General features: G+C 38.2%; 1 protein-coding gene across 1 annotated transcript in view; it reads right to left on the bottom strand.

The window, feature by feature from the left end:
- The window catches only part of LOC150075054 (chitin synthase chs-2-like), a 255,891-nt gene that overhangs the window by 178,408 nt on the left and 52,351 nt on the right, over nucleotides 1–25,132 (bottom strand). The window contains exon 4 of the mRNA XM_090389070.1: nucleotides 1,911–2,860. Coding sequence (XP_090245196.1) covers nucleotides 1,911–2,860 — 950 coding nt within the window. The remainder of the gene's footprint in view (nucleotides 1–1,910; nucleotides 2,861–25,132) is intronic.

The raw sequence follows: 25,132 nt of genomic DNA, 5'->3' as shown, positions 1-25,132 counted from the left end.
ATTCACACATGAGGAGTTATTCAGCGAGGGGAATGCCAGAGGTGTATTCAACTCTAGCAGTAAGCTAGAGAATCTTGTAATAACTGAGAGCAAAGTGGAGGAGAAATTGTTGAAGATAAACACAAGAAAGGCACCTGGGGTGGATGGGATCTATCCAGTTATATTAAAGGAGGCAGCAAAGGAGGTAAGCAAACCCTTAGCCATAATTATGAGAGCTTCCTTGGACTCAGGGGAGGTACCCATTGACTGGAGATGTGCAAATGTGACCCCAATTCACAAAGGGGGATCAAAGGCTGACACAAGTAATTATAGACCTGTGAGTTTAACTTCTGTTCCCGGAAAATTAATGGAGGCACTGGTGAAAGAAGCACTGCAGGATCATCTAGACAAGACTTCAGTTATAGCTAGGACACAGCATGGTTTTGTTAAGGGGAAGTCTTGCCTGACCAATTTGATTGGATACTATGATGCAGTCACAAAAGAACTGGATGCAGGGAATAACTTTGATATTATATACTTGGATCTTAGAAAGGCTTTTGATACTGTTGCACATGGAAGACTGCTGCTATGGATAAAGGGGTGGTTGAGGGGGAGAAGACAGAGAGTGGTAATCAATGGACACTGCTCATCGTGGACTAATGTTATTAGTGGAGTCCCTCAGGGTTCAGTATTGGGGCCTTTATTGTTTTCTGTATTTATAAATGATATTGATGATGGTATATCAGGCTTAATGTCCAAGTTTGCAGACGATACGAAGGTTGGCAGGGTTGTCAAGGACACTACTGACACTATGCTGCTGCAACAGGATTTGGAAAGGTTGAGCAGATGGGCTTCGAGGTGGCAAATGAAGTTTAACATTGACAAATGTAAAGTACTACATATGGGAAACAGCAACCCCAGAGCAACGTATCAACTCTGTGGTACTACACTGACAGTGGTAGAGAATGAAAGGGACCTGGGGGTGGTGGTGCAGGCAGATATGAAGTTCTCTGAGTAGTGCAGACGAGCTGCAAGAGTAGCTCATGGTGTATTGTCAGTGATATATAGGAATTTTCTAGCAGGGATAAGGAGGTGATTATTCCCTTGTATAAGGCAATGGTCAGGCCACACCTAGAGTACTGTATACAGGCCTGGAGGCCTCATTTCAGGAAGGATGTAGAGCTGCTGGAACGAGTACAGAGAAGGGCAACTAGATTGGTGAATGGGACAAAGGGGTTCTCTTACGAAGAAAGGCTTAAGTTTTGCAAATTACAGTGTCTGGAAACTAGGCACCAGCGGGGTGATCTGATAGAGGTGTACAAAGCCTTGAATGGTTTGAGCATGCTCAATGCTGATGGGATTCTTCCTCTAGCTCAGAAAAATCACCTGAGAGGGCATAACTTCAAATTGAGGAAAGACAGATGTAGGATAGATGTGCGGAAATTTGCCTTTAGCCAGCGGGCGGTTGGTGGGTGGAACAGACTTCCATCCCTTGTCGTGGAAGTTGATAGCCTAAATAAGTTTAAGGCTCAGCTGGACAGGTATTTCGAACGAACAGAGGGGTGAAGTGGAAGTGGTTATTTTTATTTATTTATGTTACTTTTTTTTTTTTTTTTTTTGGCTGATGCTGCATAAGCTTGCTTTCTTGCATCAAATGCCTCTACTAATGCTAATGCTAATGCTAATTGGCTTTCAGCATATAATCTCTCCTATTATGTCTGGGCAAAATTGCAGTCGTACACATTCTGACCTAACTTGCGGCATTTTTTCAGCATGGTCCTATAATAAAAAATGGATAAGTTCTACTGTTTTTAATAACTTATAATCTGCTTAGTCCTCAAATCTCCATGTTACAGAAACATACATTTGGTAATTTAACTCTATTAAAAATTTTCCACAATAAATTAAACATGTACAGAATACATACTTACTTGTCTGTGGATGCAAGTCGCTCACACTTTGGTATCCAAATATGAATTGTGATCCAAGCTTGTGATAAAAAACAAACTATAAGTGCTACAGCAAAATATGCATCAAGAATGACAAACATATTGTCTGCACTCTTCTGTGGACATGTCCAAAACAAATAACGGGAAACATTACTTGCAAAGCAACTGTTTTGTAGTTTAGCATGGCAGGTCATGATGAACAATGTCACTGAGATTGGAGTGGTGAGAGTGACTGGAAAAGCAAAACTGAAACCTTGGATACAGATTTTGCAGGCAAATCGAGCAAACACAAAACCCATATAGGCAGCTGTAGATTGGATGAGTGCAACATGCAATGGGGCCATTCCAACTGAAGTGATTCCCATACGCATGACAATCTCTCTGGGGTTTTTAAATGGTTCACCGAAGGGAGTCCAAGTGACATTGATCTGCTGTGATTTAAAAATTTCAGAAAAATTTGTAAAAAATGTCCCTAAAAAGTCTTCGTGTATTAAGTGCATAGCAACTGTAGCAGGCACTAAGAGTGCCTTCCAGAGAGATATGAAAACATAGGAAAAGTGTCGGCTCTTCTCCTGATCATTTTTCAGTTGATACAGCCTTCTAATACAAGGTAAGAACGAGTCCTCGTTAATGTAATTTTCCCACCACTTAATGGAGACACATATTGTAATGATGGGTATATACCACTTTGATTTGTCATTCTTAATAAATACAGCAAGTCCAAAGCATTGTGCTGCTATAGAAAAAATATCTAACATTGTTTTCACTGCCATCTTCGGATCCTTTGAATTGCGTGACAAGAGAGAAAGTAGACCTGGAATAAAATAAATGGAGTTTGTCATCAGTGTTGCTTTCACAACATCTAATTGAGGAAGCACTAAGAAGATTAAGCAGACCAATCCAATGGTGTGTACTGTTTCAATCATGAATACCTAAAATTGGGGAGGGGGGAGAAAAATAATTTAATAGAATCAAATTTTCAAGTGTAGTTTACTCAATAATGAATAATAACTAATTAAAAGTGTATATTTAATATGTGATAACAGGGAAAAATTTATAGGAAATAGAGGGTGATTCACAAAAATATGGCATAATTTCACAAGCTGATTTCTGAAGTAATTTTGAGTTAGCATTAATGCAAGAAAGCAAGATTATAAAGTAATCAGCAAAAAAAAAAAAAAACACCTATATCATCTGTCCATACCCTCAAGCAGTTTGTCTAGCTCTTCCTTGAATTTATTTAAGTTATCAAATTCCCAACAACAGATGAAATTTGTTCCGGCAATCAACCACTTGCTCGCTAAAGACAAACTTTTGCATATCTATTTGGCAACCAACTTTCCTCACTATGAATTTATGAACCTTTATGCACAGACTGAGCAAGATCCATCAGCATTAAGGTTGTTCAATCCATTGAAAGCGTTAAACACCTCAATCAGATCACCTCACAGGTGCCTAGTCTCCATATGCTGCAATTTGTAGAATTGAAGCCTTGTTTAGTATAAATTAATTAAATTAAATTAAATTTTCTGTTTATATTCTGGAATGACCACATGGTCAGGAGAATTCGCAAGATAGAGAGAATACAAGAAACAGCACCATATTTAGCTTGAACCCCAGTCACTCAAGGCATGTGCACTTATGCACCCTTGCGCCAGACCACTTGGCTAGTTAAACCAGTATAAGAGTACCCCTTTGTTCTCCCCACCAATCTCGTTGCCCTTCTCTGTACCTGCTCCAGCAGCACTACATCCTTCCTAAAATGCGGCCTCCAGACCTGTACAGTACTCAAAATGTGGCCTGATTGTTGCATTATATGAGGAGATAATCACCTCCTTATTCCTGCTAGCAAAATTCCTGAATATCATCGACTAGACCCTATGGGCTGCTCTGGCAGCCTGTCTGCACTGCTTGGAAAACTTTATATCTGACTGCACAATTACCCCAGGTCTTTTTTCATTTTCCACTACCTGAGTGTAATGCCACACAGTTGGTATGTTACTCTACCCATATGCAGTATTTTGCATTTGTCAATGTAAAATTTCTGTTGCAACCTCTCAGCCCATCTGCCTAACTTTTCTAGATCCTCTTGCATTAGCATACTATTTGTCAATAACCTCCCTGCAACCTTTGCATTGTTTCCAAATTTAGATGTTAAGCATGATACACATCCAAAGCGTGATGAAGGCACATCGCCTTCATCAATATCATTGATAAATACAGAAAACAACAATGGACCCAACACCAAACCCTGGGGTACTCCACTAATACCATTAGTCCACGAAGAGCAGTATCCATTGATCACGATTCTGTTTTCTCCCACTCAACCATCACTTTATCCACAGCAACAACTTGCCCTTCATGTCACAACAGTATCAAAGGCTTTCTTGAAATCCAAGTATATGATATCAAAATTATTTTTTGCATCTAGTTCCTTTGTGACCATACCCCAGCAATGAAATTGCTGTGGAGTGGTCACAAAGCATCCAATGAAATTGGTCAGACAAGATTTCCCCTTAACAAACCCATGCTGTGTCTGAAGTATAACTGCATCTTGTTTAGATGACCCTGCATTACTTCTTTAAGTAATGCAGGGTCATCGAAAAGAAGTTAAATTAACAGGTTGTAAGTACTTGTGTCACCCTTTGATCCTCCTTTGTGAATTGGGAATAGATTCCTCGTGTGAATGTAGATGCAAAATACTCATTCAGTTTTTTTGAGTTTGTCAGCAAGCTGAGCAGCTGATCATCAACAGTTGAACCATAGACATTGTTAGAAATAGTTATCATTCATCAATGATTATTGATGGAGGCACTGTCTTACGGAGAATCTTCGAAGTTCGTTGCCAAGCAACAAGCCCACGAAGCAGTTTGAATTTTTTTTTGAATTTTTACTCGTTCGTTATAAAATCCTTTTTTTATGTGACATGATCTTTTTGCAAATTCATTATCTTTTATCTATGTAACTTTATTTAAAGTTCTTAATAAAATATTATTAAAACTAACAGGCTATAGGACCAGGTGATAGTGTGTGTGTCGTAAGTGATCAAAAATTGATTTGCTATTTTTAACGTGATGCAATCCTTTGGAAATACTTCGGTTCCATCGTCTTTTGAAAAGCTTGAAAGTAGCTCGAATTACATTGATTAAAAATACAGCACAGCGATACATCTAACAAACTAATAAACTGTGATTCGTGGGATTACATGGACGGCATGAAATCTGACAACAGGTTAGGAAAATGTGCATTGGCAGCCGTGGCTGCCAATGCACGTTTTCCTAACCAAGGCATCGTGTTAAGTTGCATATTTACACAAAGATTCGTGAGCTGAAAACTGGCCTAGAAGTATGGGAACGACTGGAAAAGGTATATGAGTCAAAAGGATTTTCAAGAGTAGCTGTGTTTATTGAACAATTAGTGATGATTTGTTATTCTGAGTGTAAAGGTACGGATGAATATCTTAATAAAAAGGTAAGATTTGCTCAACATTTAAAGGCTATTGATAACAAAATTAAAGATGGCACCTTAGCCGCATTGATATTTTTTAGTTTGCCCGATCATTATAAACTGTTAATTATGGCACTCAAAAATTGTGGTGCAAAGTTGACAACTGATTTGGTAAAAGAACATTTCTCAGCCGAAGCATTGAAATCTAAAAATGAAGGCAAGGATTCTACTTTGTTTACGAAACAGAGTAACAAATAAAAATAATGCAAAACCAAAATTCTGAGGGAAATGCCTCAATTGTAATAAAATTGAGGATTGTTGAAGAGGAAATAAATCAGATAACAGCAAGAATGGCGGCAATTTTAAAAGGGCAGAAATGGGACAAGTTGTGCAAGTTCAGACTATGGCTCTTGATGTTGGTAAATTCAACATCAACGATTGGTTCATAGACTCCGGTGTGATAGTACACCTCACAGGATGAAAGGACTGGTTAAAAAATGTTAAGCAGTTAGACAACAGCAGCACTGTCACAACTGCATCGGAACAATGATGTCAAATATGGCAATTTTGCTTCAAGTCAAAGGAGAAGTAATCCAAATATGGCAATTTTGCTTCAAGTCAAAGAAGAAGTAATCGGGACACCGATTCAAAATATAAGATACACAGAAGGATTCAAGTTTAATTTAACTCTTGTCAACAGCTGGGAAGAAAAGGTGTGAGAATGATATTTGAAGATTCAGAGACATGTGAACTGATTGTTCATGCAACTGGCAAGCTGATTGCAGTGGCAAAAATCAACAGATGGAGAACTCTACAAACTGGAATGCGCTCGTGATTCCGTGTGTCCTACGATAAGCAGTAGCAAGTACAGGATTTGGCACTGTCAACTAGGACATCTGAGTATAGGCAGCATGATGAAACTTTGAGAAGGAATGGTAATGGGCGTCGATTTTAAGGATTAACTTACAAGTGATGTTTACACGGGACGTGTGAAAGCAAAACAACACAGGCTACCATTTCCTAAACAGAAGGCGAACTGTGCTACTTGCAAACTTGGTCTGATTCATTCAGATTTGTGTGGACCAATGGAAGAAAAATCGATTGGCGGCAAGCGTTACATATTTAATTTGATGGATGATTTGGCATGAAAAACATTCATTTACTTTCTCAACAGCAAAACAGAAGTCTTGGAGAAATTGAAGGATTTCAAGGTTTGAGTTGAAACTGAGACAGCATTCGAGATGCGTACAATTCGTACTGATAATGGAAATGAATATGTCAATTGCGATTTTAGAGATTTCTTGAAAAAAACATTCAACATCAGATGACCGTGCCATATACCCCTGAGTAAAACGGCATTGCTCAATGCGTAAATAGGTGCTTCATGAAAAAGCACGCTCAATGCGTAAATTTACCATAGGAATATTGGGCTGAAGCGATAAATACAGCATGCTACTTGAAGAATTTGAGCCCAAAGGTTGCTGTAGGGAACATGTTTGTTTGTTTGTTATTTGGTTTTTAGGAGCAACTAAGGCCATATTGCTCCGGAGATATGTGATGGTCATTCCCTGACCTTTCCGCATTCTCCGTATTTGGTGGTCACGGGCTCGAACCCCAGTCTAATCAAGAAGTGTGTGCTATGCACTGCTGCTGCTCCTGCCCACCTGGCTACGGAGGCGCCGTGGAGAACATGACACCCGAGGAAGTGTGGAGCAGAACAAAACCAGACCTGACAAGGCTACAAGTTTTTGGATATGTAGCCCATGTACACATACCACAAGGGAAAAGAAAGAAATGGGATGCAAAGTCAGATGAGTATTTATTAATATGGAAACAAAAGGGATCAAGGTGGCCAGAGACATCATTTTTTATGAAAATTGATTTTTAGCAGCCGAGAATGTACGAGTTCCTGATAAACAGTTCTACGATAAGCCAGTTATCGAAAAAGAAGGTGACATCGCAAGTGATCAGCAGAAAACAAGAGGTATTCAGACAGCAATAAAGAAGGAAAATTTGATTTCAGAAGTGGAAGTCGATGTTGGAGAAAAAGAGACCACTGTCTATTACAGCAATGAATCAAGCTGTGAGAAGAGCATTGAATCATCAAATAAGACTTTGTGCGAAGACTCAGATAGCTCACAAAATGAAGACGACAATGCAAATTCGAATAAAGTGACAGTACCAGGAAAATCAGACCAATCAAGAATACCTGCGACATGAACGTAAATTACCAGGAAGATATGATGATTATGTCATGGCTGCAGCTATAGATATTGAGCCATGGTGATCCAAAGAGCATTGAGGAAGCTTTCTCGTAGCAATGCAAAGCATTGGCGACAGGAAAAAACTTTTGCACCTGTAGTGAGAGAAACGACTCTTTGATATCTAATTTTCTTGGCTACCATTTAGTTTGGGACATCAATCGAATGGATTCTGTGACAGCCATTTTTCAACCAGAATTGGATGACGATATCTATAGACAGAAACAAGACAAAAAAACTCAACATAAGGTCTGAAAACTGTGATATATGGTCTTAAACCATCAGGATGCCCCTGGAAGAAGCTGATAAGGAATTAAGTAACCTCGGTTTTACTCATGCAAAATTCGATATTTGTGTTTATTACCTGATCGTCAAGGACAAGATTGTTATAGTAGCAATTTATGTGGATAATTTCATGGTATTTTCAAATCACAAGAAGAGCAAGAATTGGCTCAAAGCTGAGCTAATGAAGTGATTTGATATGAAGGACATGGGCGAACCGAATCATTGCCTTGGAATATGAATCGTGAGAGATTGAAAAAAGGGATAGACTACTTAGAACCAAGAGAGAGCTACACAGGAGAAATCCTCAGATGTTTCAATATGAGCGATGTGAAACGAGTGGCCACATCGATGGAGTGCAGAAAGAAACTGAGCAAGGACATGGCTCTGATCAATGATGCTGAAAAAGAAGAGATGCAACATGTGCCTTATCAAGATGCAATCAGCAAGCTGCTTTTCACAGCACAAACTACACGTCCCAGCATATCATTTGTGGTGGGCTGGGGGCATTGAGTAAATTCAACTCCAATCCTGGAGTTGAATTTACAGGATCTACAAATGCAAGGATTGTCTTCACGAAGACTGATCCAGCTAAAATTGTTGGCTACGCAGATGCAGATTTCGCCGACAACCGAGACGATAGAAAATCAATGAGCAGATACGTTTTCAAGTTGGCAAATAGAGTGATCAGCTGATCAAGTAAAAACAGCAAACTGTGGCTCATTCAACAACTGAGGCTAAGTATACAGCACTCGCCCATGCTATGCAGGAGGCATTATGGGTATGCATGATGATCAAGGTACTGAAAGTTATGTACACTGGAGGCGCAATACCAATCTGCACTGATAACAAAGGTGCACTGGACCTTACAAACAATTCAACTCATCACACACACCAAACACATTGATGTGCAACATCATTTCATTCGTGATGCAGCATGAAATGGCCAAGTTCAATTTTTGAGGGAGACCATGGAGCAGATGGTGGCAGAGTCTGTAACAAAAGCTGTCAATCAACCCAAACATGAGTGGTGCCGAGCTGAAATGGGCATTTGTCTCATGTAAATGCCTTCTTTTTTTGGAGATGCACTTCATCAAGTGGGGGTGTTAGAAATACTTATCATTCATCGATGATTATTGATGGAGGGGTCATCTTATGGAGAATCTTCGAAGTTCGTTGCCAAGCAACAAAGAACCCGCAAACCAGTTCAAGTTGTTACTCTTTTGCTATAAAATTCTTTTTTTTTTATGTGGCGTGATCCTTTTGCAAATTCATTATCTTTCATCTGTGTAACTTGATTTAAAGTTCTTAATAAAATATTATTAAAACTAACAGATATCAAGTGGACCAATCTGATTCATCCCCTTCCTTTTAGAGTTTACATATGTAAAGAAGTCTTTGCTGTTTATCTCTGCACACTCGGCAAAGATTTTCGTAATCTGTCTTCACTTACCTAACCACCTCTGCAACTTGATTATAGACTAATTTATATCTACCATAGACTTCTGCATCACCTGATAATTTATATGCATCTCATGCATTTTTTTTTCTCTGCCACGAGTCTCATTAGTTAATCTGACATCAATTTAAGCCTAAACCTTGAACAGTATTTCTTAATTGGCATGAAAAGCCTAGTAGCTTCCACAATTACTTCCTTCAATGCTTCCCATTTAGAATTTGCTGCTGGTAACATCATCAGTTGGTCCAAGTGTATGCAATTTAAAAACAGTCAAAGACCACTGTAATCACCTTTCCAAAAGAAAAAACTCTGCCCCTTACCCTTGAATGTATTTACATCTTTATGTAAACACCACACCATTACACTGTGATCACTGCCACATAGTGGTTCTTTTACCTGCAGATTCTTAATGCATGAATAATCACTGCTAATAATGAGATCAAGAGTATTACTCTTTCCTGTTGTCTCTATAACAGGCTGCTGTAGAAAACTATCGTCTAATAAATTCATAAAAGGTGTGTGTGTGTGTGTGTGTGTGTGTGTGTGTGTGTGTGTGTGTGTGTGTGTGTGTGTGTGTGTGTGTGTGTGTGTGTGTGAGATCTGATCCACTATATTTCTCTGTACAGTTGTTCGTTGTACTCATCAGAGTCATTAGGACTATAACACATGCCTACTCTCAATTTTGCTTAGATTTTATGTGCTTCTTAACTAAGGGTTTAACCACTCCCCCTCCTATCCTGTCTATTCTTTCTGTACACATTGTACATCCCATATTCAAATTATGTATCCCTTATATCTGAGTGACATCACATCTCTGATATCCCAACAATGTTTGCATTTGATGTTTTGACCAGCAATTCAAATTGATCAAATTTATTTACTATACTCTTATTTACTTACTAGGCTGAGAAGTGGAAAAAGAAAAAATGGTTATCAATTGGTGCTACTCTTTGTGGACTAATATTATTAGTGGAGTTCCCAGGGTTCTGTGTTTTTCCCACTGTTGTTTTGTATATTTATCAATGATATTGATGAAGGTATATCAGGCTTAATGTCGAAGTTTGCAGATGATACAAAGGTTGGCACGGTTGTTAATGACAGTATGCTACTGCAAAAGGATCTAGAAAATTTGGGAAAATGGGCTGAGACAGCATTTCCCAAACTTTTTTAGTTATGGAACACTTTTCATTTCACAACATATTCACAGAACACTTTTTAATACAACATGCTACGAACTTAGAAAGTTTAGGAGAAATTTGCTTACTATTTGTTGGAAATAAAGATGCTCCTGATGCATAGTGCAGCACTATGCATCAGGAGCATCTTTATTTCCAACAAATGTAAAGCCAAAATTCAAATAAGTGTCATTATACTTTCGTTTTGGTCTTTTATTAGTTGGTTCCTATTTTTTCGCTTCGGATTTCTGGGGAACAAAAAGGCTGCGATTATTTATCCTCACTTTGAAGTGTGACAATATTGTGTTCGTTTCATCAACCACAGTTGCACTACTAGAAGTACTTTGCTTCTCGTTTTAAAATTCCTTTTTTTAACCACAAATCTATGGTCACATATTTTAGTAATAATATTTCAAAATACTAATAATTATCAAAAAAAAATTTATACATGGAAGTGAGTTTAGTTATGATATCGGTTCACTTCCTCCTCTCCTTCAACCCGTGTACTCCAGACTAAATCACATATGAATGGCATACTAGATCACCACATTGTTACTTTTTCGTAGGTGTCATTACCTCTACGCATACTTCTCTATGCAAAGCCTGCAAAAATAAAGTGCTCCACAGTCTATTTGATTATTAGTCTATGCCAGTATATTAATAACCGAAAAAAAATTATGTTAAATATTATAATGATACAACAGTGGTGTTCACTACAAATATGCAAAATTTATTTATTTTATTTTTTTAATTATTAATTACGATTTTTCGTGGAACACTAGTGTTCCGCAGAACACAGTTTGAGAACCGCTGGACTGAGAAGTGGCAGTTGAAGTTTAACATTGCCAAATGCAAGATACTGCATATGGGTAGCAGTAATGCCAGAGTAACTTATCAACTGTGTGGTACTACACTTGGGTAGTGGTGAATGAAAAGGACCTGGAGATAACTGTGCAGTCAGATATAAGCAGTGCAGACATGCTGCCAGGATAGCTCATAAGGTGTTGTGAATGATATACAGAAACTTTGCTAGCAGGGATAAGGAGGTTTTGATTTGATTTGGTTTTGGTTTTTATGGTGCTAGGGCAACTAAGGCCATGATGCACCAAGTCCAAAGATAAGGTGGTTATTATCCTTTTGTACAAGGCCATGGTTTGGCCACATCTTGAATACTGTATACAGGTCTGGAGACCTCACTTTAGGAAGAATATTGATCTGTTGGAACCGGCGCAGAGAAGGACAACCAGACTGGTGAAGGGAACAAAGGGGTGCTCTTACCTAGAAAGCTTCTGTTCTGCCAATTGCAGCTTCTGGGTACTAGGTACCTGTAGATTGATCTGATTGAGGTGTTTAAGGCCCTTAATGGATTAAGTAAGCTAAAACTAAATGTGAATGGAATCTTCCTCTTGCTGAGACTATACACGAGGAGACATAGATTTAAGTTTAGGAAGGATGGTTCCAGGATAGATGTGCAGAAGTTTGTCTTCAGTCCACAGGGTTTGACTGTTGGAACAGGCTTCCATCTGTTGTTGTGGAAGTGGATGGTTTGAATAAATTCAAGGGAAGAATTCTTGATGGGAGAAGTGTGTAGTGGGTTTTTTTTTTTTTTGGCTGATGCTATATAAGCTTGCTTTCTTGCATCATTTGCCGCTACTACTACTACATACTACTAGTATGTCTAAGAAAGAGTGAGGATGCCATTGGCATTTCCTCTATTCAATCCATTTAAAAGCATTTTGTACCATTTGGTAATAAATACATAATTTCATTATGCATTTACCAAATGGCACGGCACCTCCGTAGCCAGGTGGGAAGGAGCAGCAGTGCGTAACACACGCTTCTTGATTAGACCGGGGTTCAAGCCCGTCACCACCAAATATGGAGGATTCGGAAAGGTCAAGGGAATGACCACCGCATATTACCGGAGCAATATGGCCTTAGTTGCTAATGCTCCTAAAATCCAAATAACAAACAACATAACAACCAAATGGCACAATATATAACAGGTTATTCCATTAGTAATGTAGTTTTTCACCCTGTCAAACTTTTGTCTTACTTTTACCATTAGCCCATATTACATGGAATATTTTAGTAGTAATTTGCCAGGCTATGCAAAGCCAGTGAAACACCCAGCAAAGCCCAGTGAAACTGCTGTAACTTATTTTTATTAAAAAGAAATCTGCAGAGAAAAAATGGATGCAGAGAAAAGCAACCAGATTAGTAAGATCACTAAATCACCAAGAGGTGCTCTAACCATAAATGACTCTAGTTAACAAGTGGTGCAATTTATGCACTGCTTGTTAACTACACTTACAATGAGACCTGATTGAAATGTTTAACGCTATAAGTGAGTTGAGTAAACTTAATTATTGTTATTATTATTAGTAGTAGTGTAGTGGCATATGAGAAAGCAAGCTTATAAAGCATCAGCTAGAAAAAAAAATAGAGCCACCCACATTACCTATCCATCCCCTCCAATAATTTGTCTAGGTCTTCCTTGAATTTATTCACACCACTCACTTTCATACAACCTCCATACATCTATCCTGCAACCATCCTTCATCAATTTGAATTTATGCACCCTCATGTGTGCAGTCTGAGCAACAGGAAGAATGCCATTATCACTGAGCTAGTTCAATCCTTTCAAGTGCCTATTCTCCAGATGCTACAATGTGCAGAACTGAATCCTTTCTTGGTAAGACCACCCTTTTGTTCCCTTCATCAATGTTATTGCCCTTTCTCTGATCTTTGATAAGTTATTCTGGGATTACTACTACCCATATGCAGTACTTTGCATTTGTCAATGTTAAACTTCAGTTGCCACTTCTCAGCCCATCTGCCTAACTTTTCTAGATCCTGTTGCAGAAGCATACCATAATTACTGTCATTAACCACTCTGCCAAACCTAAAAATCTATCATCTAAAAACTTAGACATTAAGCCTGATATACCCTTCATCAATATCATTAATAAATGGAAAATACAACAATGGGTCTAGCATTGAACTCTGGGGGACTCCATTATAACATAAATGATGATGATGATGGTATTCTAACTCTTTCTCATATAATGCAAAAAGGGTGCATAAACTGAAATTGAAAAAGCATGACTGTAGGAAAGACAGGCAAAAAGTTGTTTTCTGCCAGAGAATACATGATTGTTGCAACAAACCACCATTTGGTATTGTGCAAGGGTACAGTTTGAATAAATTTGAGGAAGCATTAGACATATTATAAGAGGGGGATAAGGCTTAAACAGCTGATATTAGAGGGCTTGCTTTCTTGTATCATTCTTCAGTGCTACTAATAACAGTAATAATAAATTCATTTGGAATACAAACTACAGTTACCATCTTCCCCCTTCAAATTTCAAGACAAAATGGCTACAACATAAAGAATATGAAAAATAAAGATATAACATTCTGTATTACCAGGTACAGAATTAAACAATAATTGTACCAGGTTAAGATTGCTACAAACTACAACAGCTACCTGCATACTAAGAAAAAATTAAAAGTTAAAAAATTAGGAAATTAAAAAAAATCAAACTTATTAAAGAAATTACTCACTTAAAATACCAAAATAAACAAAAACCAATCAAGGGCCACACTCACCCAGGTAATAGACAGTGGCTCGGTGTCCTGTGGGCTGCTGTCCATTCCCTGTGACACTTTATAAAAACTGGGGACATTCTGGATATTAATTATTTCCAGGGACAGGTGACTGAGTGTGGGGACTCCCTGGAAACCAAGGATGTCTGGTAACCTTAATATAAACTGCTATGCAAGATCCCATGAAGGTGCAAAGGTCAGCACACTTGAACTGGACACACACACCTAACACCAGCCCCGATATTCTACCTGTATATTTTCACAAGTTAACAGTATCCCATTTTATGAATGTAAGAAAGGGAATAATGTGAATGCAGCCTCAAATAACACTCAAGATGTGGATGGTGGGAAAGCTCTGAATAGAACCTGCTAATAGTCACACTTAAAATCAGCTGTAACTGTTGAATAACTTGCTGAAAAACTGATTTGACCTGTTGCACCATTCATGACCCCTTCAATGAATTGGAAAATTTGGAACACGAGTTCCACATATAATATCACTGTGCAATCTTCAAGATCAGTGAGATAAACACTTGAGGTTCATGGTGTAATTAGTGGCGTCTTTCTCTCTCTTTATTATTATTGCTGACAGTTTATGTTTTTATGAAAGGAACTCATTGTCATGATTTAACAACGCTAGCCAACAAAAAGCAATGAAAATATGTGATTCTGGATTTCAAATTATTAAAATAAAGGAATATATCTCTATAACTCATTTAACTTCATAAAAAAATCATAAATCACTGCAAAATAGTTATATTTCAATAACATATAATCAGAATACCTGTAATTGTCCTTAAAAATGTTTGCTACTAAGGGAGTTTCTCTTGTATTCCTGCTTATTCTTCCCCAAGGAACCAGCAGTAATCCCCCATAATTACAGGATCCCAGCGGCCTTGGTACCACTTTTCCATCATGAAAATATCTTGATGAAACTGCTCCCCTTGTTCATTACTCACATATTCCCAATTTTTGGGGAAAAATTCGAGAGGGGAATGAAGAAAATGAATTTTCAAAGATATTCAACAGCTTGTGTTTTTTGTAGCGCTTGACTAAATTACATACCAACATTTCATAGTTTTCTTCTTTCCTATTATCCAAAAAATCATGTACTACCACCTTAAGGAAAAGGTGTTATTGTCAAGTTGGCACTAATGATATTAAGAGTAGGAGACCAGCAGAATTACTTAACAAGTACAGGTCACTGTTGAAAAAAAGCCATTTGAAAGTGTTTGCAATTCTGCAAAGACACGATAGGAGGGAGTATATGATGAGTGCCTTGTTGATCAATTTGGCCCTAGAGAGATTGTCCAAGGCTCAAGGGGTAGAATTTTTCTCAGCCTGGTCTGTGTGCTTGTTAACAGGAGAGACTGCTTCTACAGGGATGGGACACACTTAAATAGAAAGGGTGCAAGAATATTTGCTGATGCTATCGAGGCACAGTTCAGTGGGTCGGAAAACTGCTAGCTTGGGGAGGATATGAACAGTTTTGCCTGAAATGCTCCCGAGCCACTTCCGGTTCCGACGGGAACAGTATACATTTACGTGAGACGGACCGCGAACCTGCTGGTATTTAATGATGCACCGCAGAATAGAAGTACACTGTTGAGAAAGAAGGCAGAAGCCTTTGAAAGCTTCAGTTAGTATTTTAGCGCTTTTAACCTAGTATATTTTATTGTATTTTAAATTCGGTATTTGTATTATCACCTTGTATATTTACTGTATATCACAGTTGTCTTATTTTAAAATTGCTATCATCAGTAATATGGTGTTTTGTTTTGTTTGTAAATAAATTTATTGTAAATATTAAAATTTTAAGAATTTGGTTCTTCGTCTTTCGTTTTTACTTGAATGGTTGGTGAGAAACACTGAAAAATCATAGTTTGGGGAGGAGATACATGGACTAATAGAGTAACAGTAGCCACTGGCAGAGACAAAAGTAATTCTTGCACTGCTTCTATTGGAATGAGCAGCACCCTGGAAAACAAGATGCAGGGGATTTCAGACTATTGGGAGTCATTGCGGTACAAATGAAATTAGAGTAGCTAAGAATAGGAACAGGTGCATGTATACTTGCATGTACACCAATGCTAGGAGTTTGGTAAATAAAATTGATGAATTTGAGGTGTTGATAAAAACATCAAAGGCAGATACTGTTGGGATATCAGAGACGTGGTGTCACACAGATATAAAGAATGAAGAAACAGAATTTGGGGAGTAAAATGTGTACAGGATGGATAGACAGGATAGGAAGGGAGCAGGTGTTATGCTATTAGTTAAGAATCACATAAAATCCAAGGAAGTACAGCCAGTCAACATGGCTGGACAGTGCAGTGTCAAGTCAGTTTGGTGTGATATAAGTACTGGGAAAGGAAATATGAAAGTAGATGTGTGTTATAAGCCTAATGAATCTGATGAGTATAAGGAGCAATTGTGCAGAGAAATAGAGTGGGCCAGTAAATCAGAGTGTCTTATAATGGGGGATTTTAATTTCCCAGAGATTAACTGGAATTTTTGGATTGGTCGTTGTTGTTATTTGATTTTTAGAAGCATTAGCAACTAAGGCCATATTGCTCCGGGGATATGCAGTGGTCATTCCCTGACCTTTCCGCATCCTCCGTATTTTGGTGGCTCACGGGCTCGAACCCCCGTCTAATCAAGAAGCATGTGCTACGCACTGCTGCTCCTGCCCACCTGGCTATTGAGGCGCCCCTTTGGATTGGTCACCCACAAACTAGCAAGGCTTTTGTGAATTTATTGGATGATTGTTTTCTACAGTAGCATGTTTGGGAGGCAACTAGAGGGAGTAATACTCTTGATCTAATTATCAGTAGTGATTCTCCATGCATTAAGAACTGACAGATAACGGAACCACTAGGTGGCAGTGATCACAGTGTGCTGAAGTGGGATTTACTCAAAGAGGTAACTACCATCAGGGGTAAAGAGAAGGATATTTGCTTTCAGAAAGGTGACTACGGAGGAGGTCTGAGGCAGTATTTAAATTCTATACGGTGGGAACCAACTGATGATGTTACCAACAGCAAATTCAAAATGGGAAGCACTCAAAGAATTAATCTTGGAAGCTACTAGGCTTTTCATACCAACTAAAAAATATTGCTCAAGGTTTAGGCTAAATGGATGTCAGATGAACTAATGAGAAGTGTTGCAAAGAATACATATAAATTAATGAGTGACCATGGAAGCCTATGATAGATATAAACAGGTGTGTAACCAAATCACAAAGGAGGTTAGGCAAGCAAAGGCAGGTTATGAGAAATCTTTGGCAAAGGATGTAAAGAAAAACAGCAAAGAGTTCTTTACTTATGTTGTTATTTGGTTTTTAGGAGCATTAGCAACTAAGGCCATATTGTTCTGGAGATATGCGGTGCTCATTCCCTGACCTTTCTGCATCCTCCGTATTTGGTGTTCACGGGCTCGAACCCCGGTCTAATCAAGAAGCGAGTGCTATGCACTGCTGCTCCTCCCCACCTGGCTCTGGAGGCTCTTTACCTATGTAAATTCTAGAAGGAAGGGGATGAATCAGATTGGTCCACTGGAGAACGATGGTTCAACTGTTGATGATCCTGCTCAGGTAGCTAACAAACTAAATGAGTATTCTGCATCTACATTCACACATCAGGAGTTATTCAGAAGGAGAATGTCAGTGGTGAGTTAAACTCTAGCAGTGAGCCAAATGATTTTGTAATAACTGAGAGCAAAGTGGAGGAGAAATTGTTGAAGATAAATATAAGAAAGGCACCTGGGGTGGTGGAATCTATCTAGTTATATTAAAGGAGGCAGCAAAGGAAGTAAGCAAACCTTAGCCATAATTATGAGAGCATCCTTTGACTCGGGGAAAGTACACATGGTCGAGAGATGTGCAAAAGTGACCCCCATTCACAAAGGAGGATCTAAGGGTGACACAAGTAATTACAGACTTGTTAGTTTAACTTCTGTTCCAAGAAAATTAATGGAGGCACTAGTTATAGAAGCATTGCAGGATAATCTAGACAAGACTTCAGTTATAGCTCGGACACAGCAATGTTTAGTTAAGGGAAAGTCTTTTGTGACCAATTTGACTGGATACTATGATGTGGTCACAAAGCAACTGGATGCAGGGAATAACTCTGATATCGTATATTTGGATTCTTAGAAAGGCTTTTGATACTGTTGCACATGGAAGACTGTTTCACAAATTGGAGCACTGTGGCACTGGAAGCAAATTGCTGCTATGGATAAAGGGATGGTCAAGTGGGAGAAGACAGAGAGTATTAATCAATGGATCCTGCTTCTCGTGGACTAATGTTATTAGTGGAGTCCCTCAGGGTTCAGTGTTGTGTCCATTGTTGTTTTCTGTATTTTAATGATATTGATGATGGTATAACAGGCTTAATGTCCAAGTCTGCAGATGGTAAAAGGTTGGCATTGTTGTTAATGACAATAATGACAGTATGCTGCTGAAAGTTGAGCAGATGGGCTGAGAGGTGGCAACTGGAGTTTAACATTGAAAAATGTAAATACTGCATATGGAAAGCAGTAACCGCAGAGTAACATATCAACTGTGTGGTACTACACTGGCAGTGGTAGACAATGAAAAGGACCTGGGGGTATTTGTGCAGGCAGATGTATTTTTGTGAGCAGTGCAGACGTTCTGCAAGAGTAGCTCATGGTGTCTTGTCAATGATATATAGGAATTTTTCTAGCAGGTCTCTGGAGGCCTCATTTTAGGAAGGATGTAGAGTTGCTGGAGAGAGTGCAGAGAAGGACAACAAGATTAGTGAATGGAACAAAGGGTTGCTCTTACTTTTTTTTTTTTTTTTTTTTTTGTTAGTTGTTGGTGCATTGGCTTCTGTGGCCATAATGCACCTCCCAAACTTTTTTACATTTTACTTTGATCCAAGTCTGAGGCAGGATTCGAAACTGCAACCTTTGGGTTGCCAAGCAGGCACTTTACCCACCTAGCTAGTCCAGTCGATGGTTGCTCTTATGAAGAAAGGCTTAATTTTTGCAAATTACAGTGTCTGGAGATTAGCCACCTGCAAAGTTTGTTTGTTTGTTTGTTTGTTATTTGGGTTTTAGGAGCATTAGCAACTAAAGCCATATTGCTCCGGGGATATGTAGTTGTCATTCCCTGACTTTTCCGCATCCTCCGTATTTGGTGGTAACGGGCTCGAACTCCAGTCTAATCAAGAAGCATCTGCTACGCACTGCTGCTCCTGCTCACCTGGCTATGGAGGCGCCACCTGCAAGGTGATCTGATTGAGGTGTATAAAGCCTTGAATGGTTTGAGCATGCTCAATGCTGATGGGATTCATCCTCTTGCTCAGAATAATCACCTGAGAGGGCATAAATTCAAATCGAGGAAAAACAGTTATAGGACAGTGTGGAAGTTTACCTTTAGCCAGCGTGTGGTTGATTGTTGGAACAAACCTTCATCTGCCGTTGTAGAAGTTGAGCTTAAATAGATTCAAGGCAGAACTAGACAGATGTTTGGAGCAAGTGGATGGGTGAAATTAGAAGATTTGTTTTTTTTTGGCTTATACTATATAAGCGTGCTTTCTTGCATCATGTGCCTTTGCTAATGCTAAATGATCACCAAGCTGCCAATTCAACCACCTCTAACAGAGTTTCATACACATCGTCTTTCAGGAGTTTCCTAATTTGAAGTCCTACGAAAATTCCTCCCTTATGTTTGGCTTATGTTAAATTAGGAAACACACTTGTCAAGTATACAAATCCATTATCTTCTTTATCTAGTCCCTTCACAAAATTTTCATCATCTCAAGTCTGATGTGCAAGGGTGGAAGAACCTTGTTTGATTGCACAAAAGGAATATATTTTACATTACACTGCTCTGATACGAACTCGTCCCGCTTATCCCAATGCTGCACAACATAATGTTCTTCTGCCACATGGCTGTCCCACAAACACAAAATACAACAATATTTTGTGAAACATCCCCCTCAATTACTGCATATGTTCTAACCATAATCCTGGTATTTTATAGCATGTAGAACCTTAGACATGCTTTCATGGCTTTCTTTAAATCCAACTAAATGAAACACAGGAACTGATGGAAATTTGAATGAAACACAGGAACTGATGAAGCAAAACTGCTTTTAAACTTAATTTTGAGATATCTATGAATAAACGCCATTCATCTGACATGCACCTAGTTCTTTCATAAGTCCAATAATATCTTTGCAAAAACACAAACTGTCCTCTGTATCAAAATATTTTGAAAACTTTTGATCTTTCTCGAAACACTGAAATCTTTGTTCCTACTGTGAACATATTCAGCTGCTGTAACCTAGAACCTAACAGTTCAGCTTATTCTTTTAGCAAATTTAATTCTTGAACCAACCTTTCAACTCATCTTGTTTGATTAAATGTACCTTACTACCTGAACTTACTGGCTGATAGTCGACATCTCGTGAAGTGGTACGAGGGCCGCACCCTCCTACTCTCGAGGGGCTGTTTATGTTTGGAGGATAAATTTACAACCCCGAGAACATGTCACGATCAGTTAATACTTAGAAAACCTTGGCACAGCTTACAAAAATCCTCACCAAAAACACTGTCTGCTCTCTTCAAATTGTTGTATTGAAATTTAAATCTAAGAACCATGGGTAGAAGTCTGATTATGTTTATCACAAGAAAACAGAGGCCAGAATCGAATACTAAAATTAAGAGAATTAGCTTATATCTGTTAAAATAAATCAATATATCATTATCATACATTATTGGCTAGATTATGCAAAATTGGCATATGTTGTTAAAATGTAACTCCCTCTATATTTAATAACTGTGATGTGAAACTATCATAGAGATTTTCGAAAGCTGTGCATAAAAATTGGTCAAAAACAGCATTTAAGTTCTTGGAGGTAAAAACATGTTGGCTAGTGTAATCAGTTCCTTTACTTAACTTGAACTCTTTTTTTTTTAAAACTACAAGCTCACTAACCTGAGTATTATTTCAACTACTCGTATCTTTTTTTAAAAACATTTGTATTGTAAAAAAAAAAAAACTTTAGTTTATATAATTTTAGTTTACATTTATTAGTAGTTAGATTACCAATAAGTGTAATTAATTTAATGTTTATGTTTCAACGATCATTTCAGTTACTTCAGTTTTACCTGTCCACATTCCTTGTTTTCACACATTATTCCAGATTTGCAGAAGTTGCAGAGTTTTTTAAAATTTCTACAGGTACGATTTTATCATCTTTAATAAATGAGCTCACAAAATACAGAGATGGATTTAAAGTACTCCAAAAAGCTTAAATTCTCAAAAAAGTTCATCAACTGGAATTTCTTAAAGATAACTAAATTTTAAATGCAAGGTTGAAACAATTAGACTTAAAGAATTTAAAGACAATTTTTTTTTATTATTATTATTATTGGCCATATGGTACAAGGAAGCCTGGGGCTTATACTGCACAAGCCAAATAAAAAGAAAAAAGAAAATCCTGTGCTACCCAGAGAGAGAGAGAGAGAGAGAGAAAGTAGAAAGGAATCACCAAGAAAGAGAAGAATGATGATATCCAGCTCGGAACCCTGGGTTTTCCAAGCCCATACTCACCAGATGTGAGCCCCAGAGGTTAATTTTTTTTTATTGCAGCACTCATATTCTGTATGAACTTATTACAAGAAAAGGATTAATTTCATATCTTTTAATGTTATATGCTATTTCTGATGTTAATATCTATTCTAAAATATAAACAGTATTCCAGTGGTCACCATTAAGTTCATAGGGTTGTAATGTTGAATATTACATTAGCAGAACTGAAGTTAGAGATGTGAATGTGCAAGGCGAATACATACCGCAAAAAAATTATTTTCTGAAATTAACTAAAGGATCTCTTTTAATTCAAATACTGTATGTATTTGAGTCGGAGGTGCTCAACTTATTCAAGAAACCATAAAACGCTGTGTTAAAACTAAGAATTTTGGATCTGTATCTGTTGGAGGACTATACAGTCACTTTAGAACAGTTACCTCTTTATTTACTTAAAGAAATATTTGAATCTAGACATTTGACATAGGGTACCAGAATCTGTTATTTATCATAATAAATGTGGTGACCTCTGATGCTTGGTAAATTAAGGCGCTAAACAAATTTAGAAATTTCTGACTTTAATCTTATTTTTGGGAATCACATTTGAATCAAAAATAAAAAAAATACATGTAAACAACAGAACAGACATTGACAATGGTGTCTCAAATGCTTTTTTTGGTTATCTCTATTGTGTATACAATAAATATAAAACAATATAATGTGTCTTTAATATTGCTGTACATTTGAGGTCATTCTCCTTTCTGTAGGAGAAAAAAACCAGTTTTTTAGTCTATGCAATCCTTGTCAGTGACAGGTTAACTTGGCTATAGTGTGAAAAAAGTCTATAAAGGTTAATCTCATCTAAATGAGGGTATAACCCAGGTCTTTTCAACAATATATCATGGAAAGCATGACTTGTCAACTGACTCTTTGCTGTGGATGAAAAATTGTTGTTTTAATATCAATGTTATTAACATGAATAGCATTAGCATTAGCAGAGCCATTTGATGCAAGAAAGCAAGCTTATGCAGCATCAGCCAAAAAAAAATAAAATAATAAAATAAAATAAATAAATAAATAAAAAAAAAAAAAAAAAACACTTCCCCTTCACCCCTCTGTTCATTCGAAATACCTGTCCAGCTGAGCCTTAAACTTATTTAGGCTATCAACTTCCACGACAAGGGATGGAACTCTGTTCCACCAACCAACCACCCGCTGGCTAAAGGCAAATTTCCACACGTCTATCCTACATCTGTCTTTCCTCAATTTCAATTTATGCCCTCTCAGGTGATTATTCTGAGCGAGAGGAAGAATCCCATCAGCACTGAGCATGCTCAAACCATTCAAGGCTTTATACACTCTATCAGATCACCTCGCTGGTGCCTAGTCTCCAGACACTGTAATTTGCAAAACTTAAGCCTTTCTTCGTAAGAGCACCCCTTTGTTCCATTCACTACTCTTGTTGCCCTTCTCTGTACTCATTCCAGCAGCTCTACGTCCTTCTTGAAATTAGGCCTCCAGGCCTCTATACTCTAGGTGTGGTCTGACCATTGCCCTATACAAGTGAATAATCACCTCCTTATTCCTGCTAGAAAAATTCCTATATATCATTGACAACACACCATGAGCTACTCTTGCAGCCCTTCTGCACTGTTCAGAGAACTTCATATCTGCCGGCACAACCACCCCAGGTCCTTTTCATTCTCTACCACTGTCAGTGTAGTACCACAGAGTTGATACGTTGCTCTGGGGTTGTGTTTCCCATATGTAGTACTTTACATTTGTCAATGTTAAACTTCATTTGCCACCTCTCAGCCCATCTGCTCAACCTTTCCAGATCCTGTTGCAGCAGCATAGTGTCAGTAGTGTCCATGACAACCCTGCCAACCTTCGTATCATCTGCAAACTTGGACATTAAGCTTGATATACCATCATCAATATCATTTATAAATACAAAAAACAATAATGGACCCAATACTGAACCCTGAGGGACTCCACTAATAACATTAGTCCACGATGAGCAATGTCCATTGATTACCACTCTCTGTCTTCTCCCCCTCAGCCACCTCTTTATCCAAAGCAGAAATTTGCCTCCAATGCCACACTGCTCCAATTTGTGCAGCAGTCTTCCATGTGCAACAGTATAAAAAGCCTTTCTAGGATCCAAGTATATAATATCAAAGTTATTCCCTGCATCCAGTTCTTTTGTGACTGCAACATAGTATCCAATCAAATTGGTCAGGCAAGACTTCCCCTTAACAAAACCATGCTGTGTCCAAGCTATAACTGAAGTCTTGTCTAGATGATCCTGCAGTGCTTCTTTAATTAGTGCCTCCATTAATTTTCCAGGAACAGAAGTTAAACTCACAGGTCTATAATTACTTGTGTCAGCCTTTGATCTTCCTTTGTGAATTGGGGTCACATTTGCACATCTCCAGTCCATGGGTACCTGCCCTGAGTCCAAGGAAGCTCTCATAATTATGGCTAAGGGTTTGCTTACTTCCTTTGCTGCCTCCTTTAATATAACTGGATAGATCCCATCCACCCCAGTTGCCTTTCTTGTGTTTATCTTCAACAATTTCTCCTCCACTTGACTCTCAGAGATTACAAGATTCTCTAGATTACTGCCAGAGTTGAATACACCTCTGGCATTCCCCTCGCTGAATAACTCCTCATGTGTGAATGTCGATGCAAAATATTCCTTTAGTTTGTTAGCTACCTGAGCAGGGTCATCAACAGTTGACCCATCGATATCCAGTGGACCAATCTGACTGATCCTCTTCCTTCTAGAGTTTACATAAGTAAAGAACTCTTTGCTGTTTTTCTTTGCATCCCTTGCCAAAGATATCTCATAATCTGCCTTCGCCTGCCTAACCTCCTTTGTAACTTGGTTACAGATCGACTTGTATCTATCATAGGCTTCTGTGTCACGTGTTAATTTGTATGTATCCCATGCATTTTTCTTCTCTGCCATATGTCTCATTAATTCATCTGACATCCATTTAGGCCTAAACCTTGAACAATATTTCTTAGTTGGTATGTAAAGCCGAGTAGCTTCCAAGATAAGTTCTTTGAATGCTTCCCATTTTGAATTTGCTGTTGGTAACATCATCAGTTGGTCCCACTGTATAGAATTTAAATACTGTCTCAGTCCATCGTAGTCGCCTTTACGAAAGCAATAACCCTTCCCTTTACCCCTAATGGTAGTTACCTCTTTGAGTAAATCCCACTTCAGCACACTGTGATCACTGCCACCTAGTGGTTCCTTTATCTGCAGATTCTTAATGCATGAAGAATCACTACTGATAATCAAATCAAGAGTATTACTCCCTCTGGTTGCCTCCCGAACATGCTGATGTAGAAAACAATCATCCAATAAATACACAAAAGCCTTGCTGGTGTATGAGTGACCA

This window comes from Mastigoproctus giganteus, chromosome 14 (genome assembly GCF_048544385.1).
Source record: "Mastigoproctus giganteus isolate SK-2022 chromosome 14, ASM4854438v1, whole genome shotgun sequence".
NCBI lineage: Eukaryota > Metazoa > Arthropoda > Arachnida > Uropygi > Thelyphonidae > Mastigoproctus > Mastigoproctus giganteus.
The sequence above is the reverse complement of the archived record's forward strand: the minus strand, read 5'-3'. Positions and strand labels throughout refer to the sequence as shown.